At 50.5% G+C, this 18,583-nt stretch overlaps 1 protein-coding gene across 22 annotated transcripts in view; it reads right to left on the reverse strand.

The window, feature by feature from the left end:
• Positions 1-18,583, reverse strand: part of LOC119460956 (dystrophin) — a 392,574-nt gene that overhangs the window by 165,746 nt on the left and 208,245 nt on the right. For all 22 annotated transcript variants that reach the window (XM_049672005.1, XM_049672006.1, XM_049671994.1 and 19 more), the window contains 2 exons: positions 10,890-11,068; positions 9,268-9,457 (listed from right to left, as the gene is read on the reverse strand). In XM_049672005.1, coding sequence (XP_049527962.1) covers positions 9,268-9,457; positions 10,890-11,068 — 369 coding nt within the window. The remainder of the gene's footprint in view (positions 1-9,267; positions 9,458-10,889; positions 11,069-18,583) is intronic.

The following is an 18,583-nucleotide window of genomic DNA, read 5'->3' on the forward strand; positions in this document are numbered from 1 at the left end:
AGATTACGGCAAGCGTTTCCCAGCAGTCAACAGCAGTTTAGTTCGGTCCCACTAAAGTCGACGCGCAGCGCCGTGAAAGGGCGTCCCACAATCCGGATCCGAATTCGCGAAGTTAGTCGCGCGCTTAAGAAAACGGGAAAACTTTCAAGGGACACCGAAGAGAAGAACTACTTGAGCTCTGTTGGTAAATTATCAATCTACAACACCAATAAAGCCAACCTTGCGGCAAGACGACATTTGGAGAGCCAGAAAGGACGCGAACACGAAACACACGTGGCGACACCACCTTGAATTGCCGCAACAGCTCACCGTGACGTGCGTGTACGTCACGGATTTTGACAGCGTCCATTTGGGCCTATCGTTAAATATTTATCGGTAAACATCGCCTACATCAAATTCCAAAGGAACCAAGGCCTGAACTTGGGAAGTTCCAATAACTTTTACTGAACCACAACGGCCGAAATGCGGATAAAAACCCTTTGCAATTCGTGACGTCACACTGACGTACCAGTCCTGGGGTATTTTTCGACCTGCAATTCAAAAAATAAAAATTTTGCCGTGAATTCCTTTTTATTGCGATAGCAATTATATGGACACTTGAACCGGATTTCTGCCGTCGGCGTCGCCGTCGTCGTCGCCGTCGTCGTCGCCGTCGCCGTGAGGTTCCCTATAGATAAAATCTTCGCCGCGCGCCGTATGCCCGAGAGGAAGCGTGCGGAGACGCGCGCTATCACGGAGAGCGAACGCACTCAATCTCCCACGCGCAAGCAAGGAAGCAGGAAGCCAGCGCCGGAGGGAGCAAGGGGGGGGGGGGGGGGGGGGGGGCGCACTTCTCTGCCAACAACCGCGCTCGTCGCTCGCTCGCACCGTCTCTTATCTCCACACGGCTCTGACCTTTAAGTGCATTCGCCGCTCAGTTTCCGTTGAAGCGATAGACCGCACGTACCTTCGCCCGCTGCGGCGTATGCTTGCTGCCAGCGTTTTGACAGTCGTTGTCTGCTGTCATTCAGTGTGATCTCTTCGTGTTTGTGCGCGCTCACACCACGCTTGTTCATTCAGTTCGTAATAGTCGGGCCACATTTTCCAACGCACGCTACACACGCAATGCTGCCCGGATCGGCAGTGCAGCGCTACAGGTGTGTCCCTTCGCACGCGCTGCCCACGGGAAGCGCTTCTCATCAACACCACCGTTTCACACGCGCCTTCTCGTGGTCATCGAGTCTCTCTTCATGTCGGTCTACTTACGCCGCAGCACACCTGCTTACTTAATCAGCTCATGTTTACTACAATTCATATTGCTACCAAAGCCGCTCACCTTACTTCGTATGACATTGCTGTGTTGCTATCGCATTCATTGCTTCGCCCTTAGGGCGAAACTGTGACATTTTTTTTTAAATAATCAGCCTATAACCGCGAAATCAAGGAAAGTAGAGTTCTTCAATAATACTGCATTTTTCTAAACTGATTCAATGTTTCTCTTCAGTGTCCCTTTAAAGTGCCAACGCATGATAGAAGTGCGCTTGGAGACAAGCACGACGATAATACTACGGCTCACCCCTTAAGCTGGATTCACACGAGCGCACGAATCACTAATTTAGTCTGCAGAAAAGCGTGACGTGGCTCAGCTGCAACGAATCACGTCGCTAGCAGATCGTCTGCGTCGCCCTTCAGTGGGGTCTGATTGGGCAGCCGCGAAATCCGTCTTATTGCTCGTCCAGGAACTGGATCGGCAATCCGTCCCGTCGTGTGATGCCAGCTTTTACTGACGGAGTGTCCACAATTTTGTGGGGACAAATATATAATTTTTCTGGCGACTTCTGGCTGCCACCAAGGAAACATGATGATGATACACGTGATAACAAACACGAAGACAGGTACGACCGACGACGGTATAATGTCGGATAGCGTAGCCTGAACAGCTACGGCTATAAAAACTTGGTGGCAGGCCGCGGACCAAGCTCTAGCATATTTCGAAGCAAGACCGACAGCAAAAACCAACCAAAATAAAAGAAGGCACGAGCACTGCTGCAGCGCGCACTGATTCTATAGGAAAAACATGATACGTATATGTGCTTTTGTTTGCTCACGTTTCCCCTGTCTTCTTTGTCATACGTTGAGAGAGAGAGAGAGAGAGAGAGAACTGATAAGGGAAAGGTATGGAGGTTAACCAGGCTGAGCCAAGCTGAGTCCGGTATGCTAGCCTACACTGGGGAAAGGGGGAAAGAGAACTGAAAGATGAGGAGAGAAGTTCAGTGGAGCACAGATACACACGGAATGAGGCGTTCACCGTTCAGGTCGTCGCAAGCGGTCACATGCGTTTTGGCACATCTCAAGAAACGCCGCCGCGCTTTTGTGGCTTTGCACATCTCGTATGCGTTGAAGTAACTACGAATGATTACTCAACTGCTTCGTTCGTCACTGTTGAAAAGCAACCACGACCAACCATACGGCGGCAACCAGGGCACCACTCAATCCCGAGCCATTGCCATTGGCGAACAGCTTTGCCAATTGGACACGCGATCAACTGACGTCAAATGGAGGCTGTGCGGTTTTATTGGGACAAGGCCCAGCTACGTGCGAGGTCAAATAATGGAAAGGAAATGACTGTAGTGCAGGAGTTAGGGCCTATAGCCACGAAGGCACCATCGGCCCACGGGCTGAACCGCGCGCCTGGAGTCGACGTAAGGTCTTGCGCAAACAACGGCTCAAGAGCTTTATGGCGGCACCGCTGCTTCGAGGCGCCTTCCAAATCCTGCCGAAGGCGACGCCTGTTCGCGAAGTCGCAGAAATCCGCAGGGAGAACGTCCCACTCGTGCTCCGGGCGCAACGGTAGTCGCACACACGTGCGACTCTACGAAGCCGCGCGCAAGGAGGCGACAGAACCGCAAGAACTTCACTGCGGACGCAAGAAGGCGTGGTCGTGGTAAACTCGACGAAAAGAGGCACGGGAATACTGCTCTTATCGAAGAATACTTTCCGGCCCCTACTCCTGGGTTGGAGAGAGAAATATTGTGCATGTGTGGGTCTCCACGATCAGCAGAGCTTGACCGAAACTAAAATTCGAGGACCTTTATGAGTCTAAAGAAATGTTTAGAGACTTTGAGGACAACCGAAGATGCTGTTCCGCATATTAAAGAGCTATAGCGTACGGCCGCAACTAATTATTAGCAGTAACACATTAAGTTGATTAAGGTTGAAGTTTTCATCACTATACTTGCGCATAAGCGACAGGCTGATGACCTGAAAATTTGGTGAATGCGGCTGCCGTGGCCGCGAGGCCAATCCGCGACCTCGTGCTTAACAGCGCAACGCTATATTCTATGTCTTCAGACGAATGCGAAGGCAAGAAAAGAATAGGTACAGAATCAGAACGAATGGCAGTTAAGCAGTCAAAATTAAATGACGGAAGGAAAACTGATATTGTAGTATTCAACAGTGAACAACAAATACTGGCCTGTATACGTTTCAAGACGGCCGAGGAGGACAACGTTCGAGCCGCCACGACGCTCCATTTGGCGGCCACATGTAAGCGCGCATGCGTCACGCTCGACTCGGCAAGCCAGCGAAGAATCCTCCCGACGGAGGCCATGTAAACCGGGCCATTTCATTAGCAATGCTCGCTAAGCGTGCGTCCGCATCCACCGCTGAATTCCTCTGGCCTCATCTGAATCAGCAGCACTTTCGCCTAATCGACGCGTCGCCTCCCAAAGCGGGGCCGCGGCGATGCGAAGAACGGGTGAACCGAACATCTTCCCGGGTATACACACAAAACGGCGAGTCAGGAGGGCCGTTGGGTACAGCACCAGCCGATCGGCGGCTGCACGCAGAACAAGCGCGAGAAGCTAAACTGCACCCGTTAAAACTGTGCAGCCTTGCGGAACGTAGAGGCCCTGGTGCAAGCCACGCGGGAGCAGAATTCATACAAAAATAGCTTCGGGACTTGGCCAGCGCCTGCGCTAACTTATCATTGTTTATCGTGCTTGGACAGTGCGGCGTCAAGGTCCCCAATTACAACCTCTCCTGACTTCCCAAGCTTTACGTGTTAGTCCTCTCCAGCACGTACTATACTATAGCCTTAGCATGCGCGAAACTGCACGCAATTCTAGCGAATCGGTGTCTGTAAGGGCATACGCCAACACATATACACACAGGAGCTGAATCGATATAGGCATCCCCTTCGGCGTCCTCCGACAAATACCCCGCCCCCGTTCACCAACTATCTCCTTCTCGCAACGCCACGAGCTCGCTGCGCGGTGGAGGAGGGCCGATGCTCGGCTCGAGCCCGAAAATGTTTAATCTATTCTTAGTACGGCACCGAGGCTAACGAGCGAGCGACGCTGTGGCCGGTAAAGGGCGCGTATTCGTATTCGTGCGCGGCACTTGCTACCGGCGCCTGGCCCCCGCTGCTGCGCGCGCACAGCGATATAACCTTCTGGCGGCGACGCCACGGCTGCATAATATTGAGCCAACTTCGTCATCGAAACCGACGTGACCCCGTAACCGAACCAGAGGCACGTTTCTATTGAACAGAATGCTGTGAATATGTTTGGCTACCATCATCCGAAAAGTCGATTTGAGAGCATTTCTTGCAACCTTAGACTATACGAATAAAGTTACAACAGATCATGGCAGCGATGATGTAAAGATTCTACGCTATTCCTTTTCGCTCTTCGCCAGTGGATGATAAGAATAGAATAAAATCGAGCAAAATGAATCTTTAGATTATCCTAGCCCAGGGCTCGCGTTTACGAAATCTTTTATTCCGCGAGATTGCTTCATCGCTGGCAGGCGATAGCGATCGGTGTGATAACTTGAAGATCACCACGTCGGTATATCCAGTAGCGGACGACACTTATCAAGAGTACTTTTGCGAATACAGGCCCCTGAATCTTTATTTTGCCTATCGGCTCGTGCCACCAAGGAATTGGCACCCTTGCCGTGCGCCCGCCACCACCAAGCAGCCCCAGACAAATCACAAAAACACAAACCGCACGCAAGAACTGTCTGCATAGGTATATTAGGCAATCGTGGCATGGAATGGGATGGCAGTGAACGTTCCAGCCAACGACAAAACCGCCATTGCGAAAGAAAAGCACCCCCAGAATCCGTGGTTCACACGACACAAAGCCTTTCGCAAGAAAGAACGGTCTGTACGAAAGAACAGCGCCCAATCAATATAGCGAAGAGATGATCGAACGCGGTAGTCTAGGGGAAAATGTTCTCGGACGAAAAAGAAGTATGCGAACTCGTACCCTGGCCCAGATACGCATTGCTTTGCTTTCCCTATTGCACTGTTTCCATGACAACTATAAAAATGCAGCCCATCATGCTACGATGCTTATGGTTTCAGAAAACTGAAACTGGAGATTCCTTGGAGTCAATTCCACGACGCTCCACCACGCTTGCGAGCCACTACGTGTCTCGAATGTATCGCCTTTCACTCTTAAATTAACAATCTCGGAATCCAAATGGCTCAGTTGTAGCTTCTCCGACATATAGGCGCTTCTACGAGATCAAGAAGGTTCGTCTCGCCGATTCGAAGTGGACGTGTCACTGGCGTTACAACTCCACCCTTAAGCTTCTTTTACTTAATGCTTATTTTCTTAAGTCCGAGATACGCGTTCGAAGAAACGTAGAAAGCAAGTTTTTTTATTATTATTATTATTCGTTTCTCAACGGCAAATGACCATTTTTCGCTTCAACAATTCCCCGCTTCGCCGATCCATGCAACCACAATTACGACCACTTACACGAACCAAGAAGAGCACCTTATGGAAACGTTCCTGTTTCCTTCGAACAATTACGAAACGAGCCACGTATGGAGACGTCGCTCAAGACTGTGGCAGAGTCATTACCGAAGATCAATGCGCAATCGATATCATTAAAAGGTCGGTCGACCTAAGTTTTTAGAGAGGGCGCCTAGGGCCGCTATATTTTTCTTTACGTTCCTCCTTCCTTTTGATCAATAATCAACGTGACTAAGGCGAGTTTTCGCCAATGTTGCGGATGCCAACGAATTAAAGACCGGCATAAAAACAGCGATAAGTGAAAATAACCGAGGAGAGCGCGACGTCGTGATGCTTCCTTATGCGCATAAGTGGACCCCATGAAATCGACTTTCAGCCGGTGAGTAGATACGCATGTTTTCGCATAATAAAAACCAACTGTGCGCACAAGCGGCGTCTAGGGGTAAGAAATTAAAGTAATCGATCCGCGTCGATCATTAGCTATAGTCGCCGAGGCCGCTCCCGCCGTGAGCAGCGAAAATAGGAACACGAAACGCGCTGATAGCGACTAAACTTTTGTTGGCGGACAACCGACTTACTCTGCATGTGCAGACCATAAAGTACCCTACAAGGTTAACTAGAGGGCACTCTGGCGCGCTAGTGTCAGCGAGAGCTGCAAGTACGTGGGCCCATGCCGGCATGCGAATAACGGGTGGTGCATGGATTTGACTATGCTTCGCCCTTCTTGCTTCGAACGGCATTGCGACTTTGTAATTTAATCATTTTCAATAAGAGATTGCGTTGTAAGTGAAATAACTCGCGACGGTTACGAGTGTGTGCCGAGACTAATTGCCTCGCTGTGTTTAGAAAAATATAGGTGCTTGAAAATTCTCAATAAATGACGTCACAAGAACGCTTGAAGCCTCAAGCTCAAAGGTGAGACGACGAATCCACGTACTAAACGTGATCCCCATGGTATACCTGAAAGGGCGAAGCGCCAAATATCTGTACGAAACGACAGTACGGACCCGTGGACTCCGATATCGCACGGGCGCGGATTTCAGAGCCCACGAGAGACCGCGCAGCATTAGCCTACGCGAGTGCGCCAGCAGAGAACGGCGTACTCGAGCGAATCTGGAGTTGGCTCTTGGGTTCGAGATAATGGACTCAGGTGCAGCTCCAGGGTCGGTCGGCATTTCAGCAGATATATTTGTGGATATACCGTATCATTACATGGAGATTCCGCGTAAATAGAACCAACTGGGCCTTTATACCAGTCACAAGGTATTTTGTCTAGCAGTGCACACAATTGTAAAATTTTTATAGAGAATGTCTTACCTAACCTCGGATGGATAATTTACTAGCAGAAGACGGAAGAAGGAAATTGCACGGGGCGTTGAGTCACACCTGGATGTTATATCCCCCACGAGCTCCGTTTTCTTTTTCTCTCTCTCTTTTTTTTTTCGCAAGCCAATACTGAATTTGCATGCGGGCACGCTATTAAATAAATATATTTCACTTTTTTTCTCACTTCCCATGCATTCTATCCAGGCATATAAATTAAAACGAAACATGGGATTATAAACTCTTGGGTGTGTTTCTCAAAGTTTCACGCAAGTATATAATAGCGCATGACAACTCAGTCATTACGCGGTTAGAGCTCAGTCATTCGTTTTATGAAGCAATAACGTAAGTATGATAAAAAATTGTAACTCGATCACTTGGGGCCATTATCCCTTTTTTTTTTGGGGGGGGGGGGAGGGGGGGCGTCCCATCGAGTGAGAAGCTTTCGTCCAGCGACGGGCACTCGTTGAAGTCAACGTGAGAAATCTGTCGACAGGAATAGTGCCACACACATGCTTCTTTCCTCACGACAGTCAGCCCGCATGGGAAGTACCATAGAAACACAAACAAAAGGAACGAATGAACTAATTGACCTCTTTATCGTGCAAACTTGCACCGTGAAAGCAAGCCGACACTTTCAGAGCACAGCTCTTAGGCACCCGCCGTTCCTGCGTTTCGCGTCGGCGTCATTCGGCGTAACCGAGCAATAGAGCACAGCGAAGAATGGAGGAGCGAACGCGGAGCGCAGTGGGGAACGAAAGAAGGCGATAGCGAAGAGAGCGCGAGGAGGAAAGAGAATGGCGAAAGCGTCAGAAGAAAAATGTAGCGCCGCGCAAGACGGGCTCCGCGGTGACGACCGCTACGAGATGGCGCCAGATTAGCGCGCCGTCGTCAGTTCACCGATGGAATGCGGCGAGCGCGTCCACCGATGCCACATATGGAAACAAAGCGCTGCATTACCGGAGGTCTGTCTGCAGCGGCTGGTGTGAATCACGCCCAAGCGTAAACTACGCGCTCTCTCTCTCTCGCGATCTCCCGATTAGCGAGGCAGTCGCGCCACATTTCGCTCCGTTTGCAATGCGCCGCACTAGACAGATTGTCCGCGTCAGCCAATATATCGCGAAATGAAAACACGCATAGAACTGCGCTCAAATTTCGCTTTAGCAAGTATCGTAATCGTCGGTGAGTTTTTTTGGTAACGACAACGTAGGGCACGGTCGGTGCTCGTCGAATCGAATCTCACTGGTCGAATTCTACAAGCCGCCAAGCTACGAACTGACCAGGAAAACAGTTACAAGCATTGGCTCATGCAAAATGAGTTCTAGAAGTCACATGCTTCTATTCTCACACGAGGAAAGCCTTGACGTTTCAATTTATACACCCCCATGTACCACAGGGCACGATCTTTAATAATAATAATAATAATAATAATAATAATAATAATAATAATAATAATAATAATAATAATAATAATAATAATAATAAATTCAGGCTGTTGATAGATGCGTCGTCGTGCATTTCAGAGCAGTCAGCGGTGCTTACGCTGATTGTTGAATACACTGCACTATTAGCGAAGCCGGTACAATTTGATTAGGCAAGCCTGCATGGCTATCGAATTCGCGACAACGTTCACGACGTTTCCCATAATGCAAGATAATGCAATATCTATAACCCAAAAATCTTAACCCTGCCACAGCAGTCACCGGTAAGAAGTAAAACAAAGCACCCAGCGACAATCGGAAGAAAGCCTTCCATATCAAGGCGCAGCTGGTTCTATTCACGTATGGTCTTTCTTTAAGATCGTCCTCGGCAATTGCTAGGACAACGAACAGGAGGATGCATAGGGAACCCTTATGCAATAAGCCGAAGCTAAAAAATTCAAGGGGCGCTTAGTTATCCCTATACGTGGATGAATGCGAAGGCATTGCGGCCACGTCGGCAGAAGCGCCGGCGTCCGGTGGCGCCACTGGCGGAGTCACACGTGACTCGAGCGGCCATGCCAGCAGAAGCGTCGTGACGTCACAAGGTGCGCGCAACGCAAGGTCGCGGGTTCGACTCCCACGAAAGGTCGAGGGTTCATAGCCTTTTCGAACCATCGTGTGGTCACGCCAACGCCGGGTTTTCCGCCTCATGATTGAGCCATATATACGCTTTCGCACTAATGAAGTATAGAAGGCATGCCTCCAGCAGCACTGACCCTGATCCTGTCCTGGAAGCTGCACGAGCGGTGCACGTCGTCCCGAGGTCCGTAGCGGTCGGCCTCGCTCTCCAGCACGTCCAGCGTCGCTTCGGCCTCGGCCAGCCAGCCCAAGAACCGGTCGAGCGCCTTCTCCAGCTGGTGCATCGAGCCCAGCGCGGACTGCAGGGCCTGGCCACGGTTCTGCACGCTGCGTTCGCGACACGGGAGGAGGGTCCTCGTTTTTTCACGCGCTCAGATCTCCTTCGACGAAAGTACACGCGACACCCCGCGGCCGCCTCAAGCGGGGTGCGCCGTAGTTTGACAAAAAAACCGAACGGTCCTTGAGACAGCTGTCGCAGCAACTCCGATTACACTGAGAGGAGGACAACGTATACTACACTCTGCGTCACTGACATCGTACGGCGTTGAGAATGCTAGCGTTGCAGCCATTTAAAGAGCCGAGCACGCCAAAACGTTCACAAATCACGGCGAGCTGTAAACTGTCTTTGTATCCTGGAAATCGTCTACTATAGTAGGACCTCATTGACACCTCATTGAAGTGGCAATTCGGGCTTGTTGGTAATCCACTACGAACGGTACACGCATAACGCGTTTGAGACGAAAACAAACGAACTGACAAGACACCTGAGTCAAACTCGAAAAAAAAAAAAAAAGTGTTCGCTGCGCATGCCAAGTAGCAACAGCAATTGTAACAACTTTTTCAGTTTTTTCAGCGCTCTAACAGATTAACAATTATAGTACCTAACCTTATTCCACATGTGTGTCGCTACTTAGAAATGCTAAACTCTTTAGCAGACAAGGAAATCGATGCTGCAGGCTGACGCACGTGTCTTTTAAGCACGATATGTTATTTGCCTCTATAATCTCCCTCGTTAACTGATTTCTCCTTCTTTCAAATTTTCCGTGCAGCCATGGAACATGGGCTCACAGCCGCAATCCTTGCAGGGCATAACACGCGATAACCACCCGTTTTATTCATCACGCTATATGCGTGCTCACGAGGCCTGTCATTTAGGCAACTGCCTGTCGCTAGCGCACGTAAAACCATCCACACGATAGTCGTATGCTATATCGTCATCACACTTAAGATACTTGGTGCGATGCCTCTTTTGCAACGTTTATACTGACACTGCCCCGTGGATTAGTCATCTTGCACGGCTTACCAAGCTTCTCGGGTGCCAACAAAACCACTCTTACATCAACGTATCAGGCAATCTTAACTTTAAGTAGTGCGATATCCTATAAATATAGGGCATCACCGCTATTTCTTCTTTGCATACATCAGTTGCTGGAACTGTACCACTCACACTTTGCGTTATTAAGAATTTCAGATGTGACCGAAACCAGTGATCGAAACCACGCCGCCTTACTGCTATAAGCTGGGTCGCAGAAATAACTCAATTACCTGGATTAGCTCAAAATTAGGTAAGAAATGGCGATGAGCAAACAGAGACAAAAACAAAAGGAACGTTTAGCAAGTGCGACAGCGCTGGCCTCGCGTAACTCGGGCGCTGTGGCGCACCGCTTTGTCGGGTCACATTGTCCCATGTGTGTCGCCACCCTTTTGACAGCACGCTGCATCGCGGCACCCCGCCAAAGAAAAGGGGGAAAGGGCGCACCTGACGGTGAGGTCGGCGAAGCGCTGGTTGATGCTCTCGACGGCCGCCATGAGCCTAGCGGGGTCTTCCTGAAGAGGAGCGCCCACAGAGTTGGCGCGGGGCTCGGAGGCAACCTTGTGCGCCAGCCGGGTCACCGAGTCCACCGCCGCTTTCCACTTGTTCAGCTCGGCGTTCAGAAGCTGCAGGGAAATAAGCGCGCGCAGGGTAAACGCGTGTTGTGAACTTTGTACGTAAAGGCAGACTGCAATTGATGGCAGGATTTATCAAGCCTCAAGCAGGCGAGATCGGTTCTTGGTTACGGGTGCCGTCCAACTGCGATATCGAACGAGACGACAGCGAACAGGTTTGTCAATGGCAAACAGTTTTCGCGAACGAAAATCCGGCCCCGAAATAACAAGTGGATTCGTTTGGATTACGAAGGTGCAGGATTTCATTTAACCCTACAACCACCCCCACAAGCTCTCGCGCTGTTGTTTTCGTCTCTCTTCACTTTCCTGATGTTGAGCGGCTGCCCTGAGCTTGAGGTCCAAATAAATACTACCAGGTTACACTTAACGATAAATCTTCCTATCTCTGTCGCTTACAGGTGAAACAAGAACGCACAATAAGCGGCAGGAGAAGAGGACGGAGCCAAGGAGCTTAGGCAGAATTAAATCCGGTTTGCTATATTATACAGAGACAGTAGTTATAATGAAGACAAGAGAATACGGCACCGAGTGAATGCGACAACTCACACACGTTAGTGTGCTCCGCGTATTTAGAGCCGGCGCATAGTGAAGTTGTACTGAATAACCAGTTAGGCGTGTCAAGCATTAAGAGGATAGATTACGACCGACGCCAGGATCCCAAGCTCATCTGATTCGTGAACGGTCGGTTTACCTAACAGGGTTAGGCAAGCAAGGAGCAAATGTCTTGTGCTCGCCGAATGGATCGCAGTGACCGAGGTGGTGTTCTATAGGTCATAGAAAGACGCGTCTATATTATCCGTGTAGATCGTACATTCGATACATGAGAAGCACTGAATCGGAGAGGAAAAAAAAAAAAACCCAGAAAATAACGAAAATAACGTCACAAACATGAGCTTATGAGCGGAATCAACGGCTAACCGCACAGCTCTTAGGCGTATAAAAAAATGATCGGTGACACTCTGCGCAGTGAATAGGCACTACTGCTCATATACATCGCACTCTCTCCTCGCAGTTAAATGTGATTTGTTGTATTTGCGCATTTTTATCCGGAGCGGCAAGGCGGTTAGGTGTGTTATGGAGACACCGCGGACAACGTGCGACACCTTTTCGTCTTGCGCGTGACTAGACAAGAGGGCTCGTCGTAACACTTGTCGGTCGCAACAATTATAGTTGCGCTAGAGGCGCTTCGCACCCTGAGACAAAGCCGGGGCGCGGTGGGCCCTCGCCGCTTAGTTGGGAGACCCGTCAGTCTTTTGTCTCACTGCGCTGTCGAGGAACCCTCATTTCTGACAGGGCGCCAACAAAGAACACCGCTCGCCCCGCCAAGCTGTCAGCGGATCTCGCTTTTGTCCCGCACCGACGACGGAACCGAGGCGGTGAAAGTCGGTGAGGAGAGGGCGGCGCTCGCTCTTCACAGCGAGCGAGCGAACGAACGAACGAACGAACGAACGAACGAACGAACGAGCGAACGAACGAACGAACGAACGAACGAACGAACGAACGAACGAACGAACGAACGAACGAACGAACGAACGAACGAGTGAGTGAGTGAGTGAGTGAGTGAGTGAGTGAGCGAGTGAGTGAGTGAGTGAGTGAAAGCCTAAGTAGGATATCATACTGGCAATTAAACAGGACGGCGGAGCATGAAACTAGCCACTGTGCAAACTGATTCTGAAATCTTTCGACGCACGACTGCAATTGTGGGACGTCTAGTGGAAAAGTTCGGTTTCCCGGCAATACCGGTCCCTGGTTGAGGCCCAAGCCAATATGATAGCTATCTCGAAGACGACGACCACTACGCATCAAAGCAAACGCGCGTCGGGCTGAACACTTGTGCCTGCTCTCTTTCGAGATAATGCACCTTCGATGCTCACGTAATACTGAAATAGAAGCGTGCAGGAATTTTGTTCAAACAGCTCCGCGGTTTCAAAAAGCCTAACTAGGTCATCGAAGCTATAAAAACGTAACCGCGAGCGCTTACACCGGGCCGGGTGTTTCACGCTGCCGTGCCCGCCTTGCAAGGTTCCAATGTAAAACCTAGCGATAGAACTACGTCACCTCCAGTAACGAATCTTCGCAAGCAGCACCCAAAGCCGAAATTGCGAAGTGACACCGACGAAGTACAATGTCGCCCTCCGGCCCTCGTACCAATTTTTCTTTTCTTCCTGTTTACTCGTCGGCCTCTAGGAACGGAGGGCTCGAACCAAGGGGCGATCGGACGCTCTCCGCCTCGGGCGGTGTCAACGCAGCGACGAAAACGCCCATCTAATAAGCGCCCGCTGTCCGACTTGTCGCGTCGAGCGTTAGCGGCGCTAAACACACCGCCCGTGCACGCTTCCACATTCGCTTGCGCAACCCTTACGCCCTCCTATTTCCTGCCCGCCGCCAACAGCCCTCCAACAACAACCGCCTCCTTTGCCATCGTCTTAAACTTATTTCGACGACGGCGAGACTACAAAACAGAACAAGGAAATCGAATAGCCAAGCAAGGAGCGGCGTGTCGAAGTGGGAGAGAAAAACAACAAACAATCTAGGCAGGAAGAAGATAGTGTCGCGCCTCGTCGCGTTAACTGAAAGAAATTGGGATTCGAGCATCGAATGTCAGTCTCGCAGTTGCTCAGGCTGCCGGTGGCGTCAGTGTTTTCGTTGCCTCTGTTGCTGTTTTCGCGGAGGCGCGCGCGCTTTCGTGCGCTCTAGACTTTTGAGACGGCGGCAATGATCGAACCTCTTGAACGGAACAATGGCCCGGATGACCCTCTCTTCCGAGCCCTGTTGTTCTCCCGCCGCGCGGCTTTCTTCTCAACGATCAGAAGAGCGACGGAGGGATCCGCGTTTCTGCAGAGTTCGTTCACCACTCGTCTGCGCCTGAAATCAATTCTTTTGTTGAATATACTTTTTTTTCTTTAGTTACAATAGAACGAGTAGTCGTTGGCGCAGAGGCATGGCGCCGGCTATACCTTGTCTCACGAACATGTGCTTCAGTTTATGCCTGCAGTTTTGTACAGTTGTGCACATACTTTATGCAGAATAACGAGTAGAAGAACAGTTAATGCCTGAATACCATAACGCGCACATTACCTTAAACCAAGAAAATAGATAAATTTGCGCAAATAAAGTTACGCAGAGAGCGTGAAAACGCGAGAGACTGCACAGGCGCGAACACAGCGCCAACTGATGCCAGAGTGCGCGGCGCTCGACCTACGCCGAGGACTCGTGTCGCAGAGAACAAACCAGCTCTCAAACGCCCGCCTTGACACCGTGCCAAAGCAGTGCGAACAATAAGCCGGCGGGATTACTCGCATCCCGGTCCAGGCTTTTACCGGGCACGATTTGCCGGCGTGAGTGCAGCTCGGCACGGCTCGGCTTGCCAGGCGGGGGGAAGGCATCCAGGAAAAATAATGAACAAAAAATTGGCGATACGCGGGAGCGCACAAATTGGAATTGGAAGCGCTCGGCAGCGAAAGGGCAACGAAGGGAGAAAGAGCCCGCCACCACTTCTTTCCACTTCCCAACTCTCTCTTCCGCTTCGTCTCCATAAAAGCGCAGACCACCGCGGCACAGAAAGACGCACACACAGGGCGACAGAGTCTAAATCCAAAATATCCCCGGCGGTCACTCCGGCTAGAAATCGACCCGGCCTGAGCAGCGCCGCTTCGAGTTCGAAGCGCGGAAGCGAACCAACACGCAACCGCTCCCTTCCTGCGGAGTCCTCCACCGCAGCACCATCGACGCGCGGCTGCGGGTCGAGATCGGCGGAGGAAAATAAAGCACGTATAAAAACAAGGAACACGGAGAGAGGGGAAAGGAAGGAAGGAAGGGATGCGCGACGAGCGGGAAACGCCGCTAACGATGGTGGCAACCAGATCTGTCGATAGAACGCGCTCGATCTGGCGCGTGGCTCGTATTGCCACGGGCGAGAGCAGGACGCGGCCGGAGCGGCGCGGGCCGCCGCCGCCGCCGCCGCCTCGAGCTACGCGCAGTGCGACCGATGAAAACGGCGCTAGTGGTGGGAGGACAGAACGAAGAGGAGGAGGGCGTGGAAAGGGAGCGGGGGATCGAGGAGATAGAGACAATCGGGGAGACAGAACGAGAGCCGAGCACGAAGACGCCCAGCGAGCCAAGCAAGAGACCTCGCGGTGCGCGAAGGGAACTGCGGGGCGCGTGGAGAGAAATGACGCGGGACACGAACCTAACAACGAAAGTGCGAGGGAAGTAAAAGCGAGGAAGAAGAAAACAAGACGGGGCTGCCGCTGCTGCTCGGCACATTAAATGAAAGCTCGGAGCAACGAACAAGAGAGACAAGAAACGGAAAAAGGACGCAGAGACAAATCATAGAGGAGAGAAATAAATAGACGAGTCACTATTTTCACAACAAAGGGCCGCCAGCGCGCGAGGAAGATAATGGAAAGTAGATTAGTGTAGCAGACAACAAGGCGCGGCGCAGAAGACAGCCGACACCAAAACGTGGCACCAGTTGCTATAAAGAAGCGGGCACAGGGCACAACCTTCGTTTGTTTGTTTGCTTGCTTGTTTGTTTGTTTGTGCGAGAGAGAGTGAGTGTATGTGTGCGCAAGGAAGAGCGAACCGATTACTTCGTTGTGTGGTACAAACCCCCAGACTCGCGCACATCTCTGCTCCGGCAGAGGACTGGCTCATTTCTTCCCTCTCATTAGCCCCGGCGGAAGAAATCAACTGGCAAGACGAACGATCGAGCCAGCACGGGCCTCCCGGCTTCCACACAGTACAGGGCGCCTCGCACGAGAAACGAAAAGGCTGCGAAAATCTGCGAGCGGCCCGGTGAAAGCGGGCAACGCGAGCTTCGCCGAGCGAAACGCTGCAGCATATTAACCCGCGTAGACGACCGGCGAGCTCAAAGTGCGAGACAGCCGGCTGACTGGCCAGAGCACGATGTTGCAAAGGCACCGGGCGGCGCAATAATCATCGCGCTCACTGAACGCAATGATAGGAGGAAGTGGAGGACGCCGCCTCGCTCACTTCCCGAATGAAAGGCTGAAAGCGCCTTGTTTCCCAATGCCCCCCCGTCAGAACGATTCCTTACGTCCGAAAAAATTACGTAAAATTTATCTCACTCAGAACAGCCTTTTCCTGTCGGGCGGTTCTTCACGCGGTACTCGCAGATATGAAATCTCGAAATATCTTCGCTGTACAGCACATTCTCTCTGCCGCTCGTCATAGGAGGAAATTACAACCTTCGGATAACTTTACCTGTACGTGCGCTAGCGAAAGCATTTCTGAAAATATAACAAGCAGCTGTAACAAGCAACCATAACAAGAAAATTAATGCCACGAATAAATGCTCACGCGCGCTTACGCCCAATTAACAGTCGTAAAAGACAAGCCGAATCGTCATTATGCTACGCTGTTCTGCGAATGGACACTTCTGAGATCAAGTGGTTCACTGGAAGGAGCAGGTGAATGTGTCGAAGCGTCTACGCCGATTACTCGAGCAGAATTTCGCTGGGTTCGTGTAAAGGACATAAACGATTTCTCACCCTTCCTCTAAAACCAGCTGCGCGGCTTATAAATGCAGAAACGCGAGAGACGCATCATTCGTATAACAGGTCAATAAGGAGCGGAATCAACGCAACACCCGGAGAACGGGTCATGTGCTCCCGCTGACCGCACGCTGCTGCTACAGCGCTCTGCAACTGGGCACGGGGTTTCGGTCTCGAGTTTCTGAAGCGTTCCTTGTTGCACTTCGACGAAAGCAGAGAGCAGAGTCAGAAAAAAAAAAAAAAATACGTGGCCATCCATTACGGTGTCTTTCACAGCAAAGTTACCATAGCAAAGTTATCGAACGAATGAATGAATGAACTGGCGAATCAATCAGTCAATCATTCAATCAATCAATCAATCAATCAATCAATCAATCAAAGCGTTGCTGCGGTGGCTACTAAGTTACCCGGACAGCGGGCGACCGCATCGACTAAATATGCCACAAGCTTTCTAGGTTACTGTGAGACAGAATGTGCGACTACAACGACGATCACTTGAAGGTCTACTGAAATGGCCAGCTGTCTCCTGTGAAACAGTTTATAGTAGGTTGTACGCAGAGACAAGACACCACACAAGTGGCACCTACGACATCTTAAACATGGGCGGAGCATCGCTTTTCGAGGCGTATACGCGCCCACAATACAGAGCAATTTCACCGCTCAGTTTCTCCATATTTCCTAAAAAAAAAAAGCGCGTGGCCTACGTAATTACAGTACGCTAACTAATGCTTCCTTCTACTTTGACGTGCGAGTTTCAACGAACGGATTCTCTGCGGCTGCTTGCGTTGTATTTTAAGGCTCCAGTCTGTCCTTGCAAGAAAATAAGAGAAGGAAACAAAGGAAGCAGGTACAGAATTGGTGCTAAAACTGCAAACGATATATATATATATATATATATATATATATATATATATATATATATATATATATAAACTGAAGCGATTTCCTAGCTGTGCGATGTGAGCAACTTCAGCTTCGTAAATTGTCCGCTGCCTGACAAAGGTTCAAGAAGTGCGACGCGGAACGGCACTAAGTTCAAGCACATTCAACTCGCGCGTTCACCGGAGCGAGCGCAAACAATATTAAAAGAGGGAGAGAGAAAAAAAACAAAGAAACGCGGCGTTTCGTGCGCGGTACGCATGCAGTACTTATCAAAGAAGCAAGTTGTCAGGAAAGAAACGGCTTCACACCGTGCATTTCCAATGCGTAGACGGAAAAGCTGCAAGACGAAATAGCCGAGGAAAGTCAACAGTAAAACAAGAGGAAAAGAACGCCGATAAATACCGAACAAAACCAAAGGATGGCGGTCACATCATGGGCATTTGATGCGCAGCGGCATCTGCGACCGACAACGTGAGTTAGATTCTGCCTGCGGCGCATAGCACCGTTCTCGCGTCTTGAAGAGATGTGACCCCGCCGCCATCAAGCAACAACGAAACGAAACAAAACGGCTCAAAAATAATAATAATAAATGAAGGTTGTGTCTCGCGCGTCTAAAAAAAAAAAATACGTCATAAAGAAAAATGAAAAAGAAAGCGCCGTAAGCTAATAAGAAAAATGATAGCTCAAGAAAAAAAAAAAAAAAAAAGCAGCGCGAATCATTCTTCCTCTCTGCGATACTTCTTTTTTTCCGCAAGTCTCAGAAACTGTCTTTCTACTTTCCGCCGCTTTTTACCGTCGGTTATTTTCTTTTATCGCCTCGCCTCTGCAGTCTCCCGGACGCGCCTCGTCGCCTCTGAGCACATCTCATTTCGTTCTCCTTTATCTGCGCGATCTAGGTGTCCGCTGGGACGGTGTCCACGTTCTGACTGCTCTCTTGGCGTTTCATTCGCTTCTCGCTTTATACGTCCTCCTTCCTCTGTTCGCAGCCGCTGCTTCTGGGTAAACGAGTTTTCCGGAACCTCTGAGCACCCAGGGGCTCCGTGGTATTTGCTTTACAAACGAGCCGCCGGAGTCGTCAGAGAGCCGAGAAATTCATTGTCTGCGCCCC

Source organism: Dermacentor silvarum, chromosome 8 (genome assembly GCF_013339745.2).
Source record: "Dermacentor silvarum isolate Dsil-2018 chromosome 8, BIME_Dsil_1.4, whole genome shotgun sequence".
In the NCBI taxonomy this organism is placed as follows: domain Eukaryota; kingdom Metazoa; phylum Arthropoda; class Arachnida; order Ixodida; family Ixodidae; genus Dermacentor; species Dermacentor silvarum.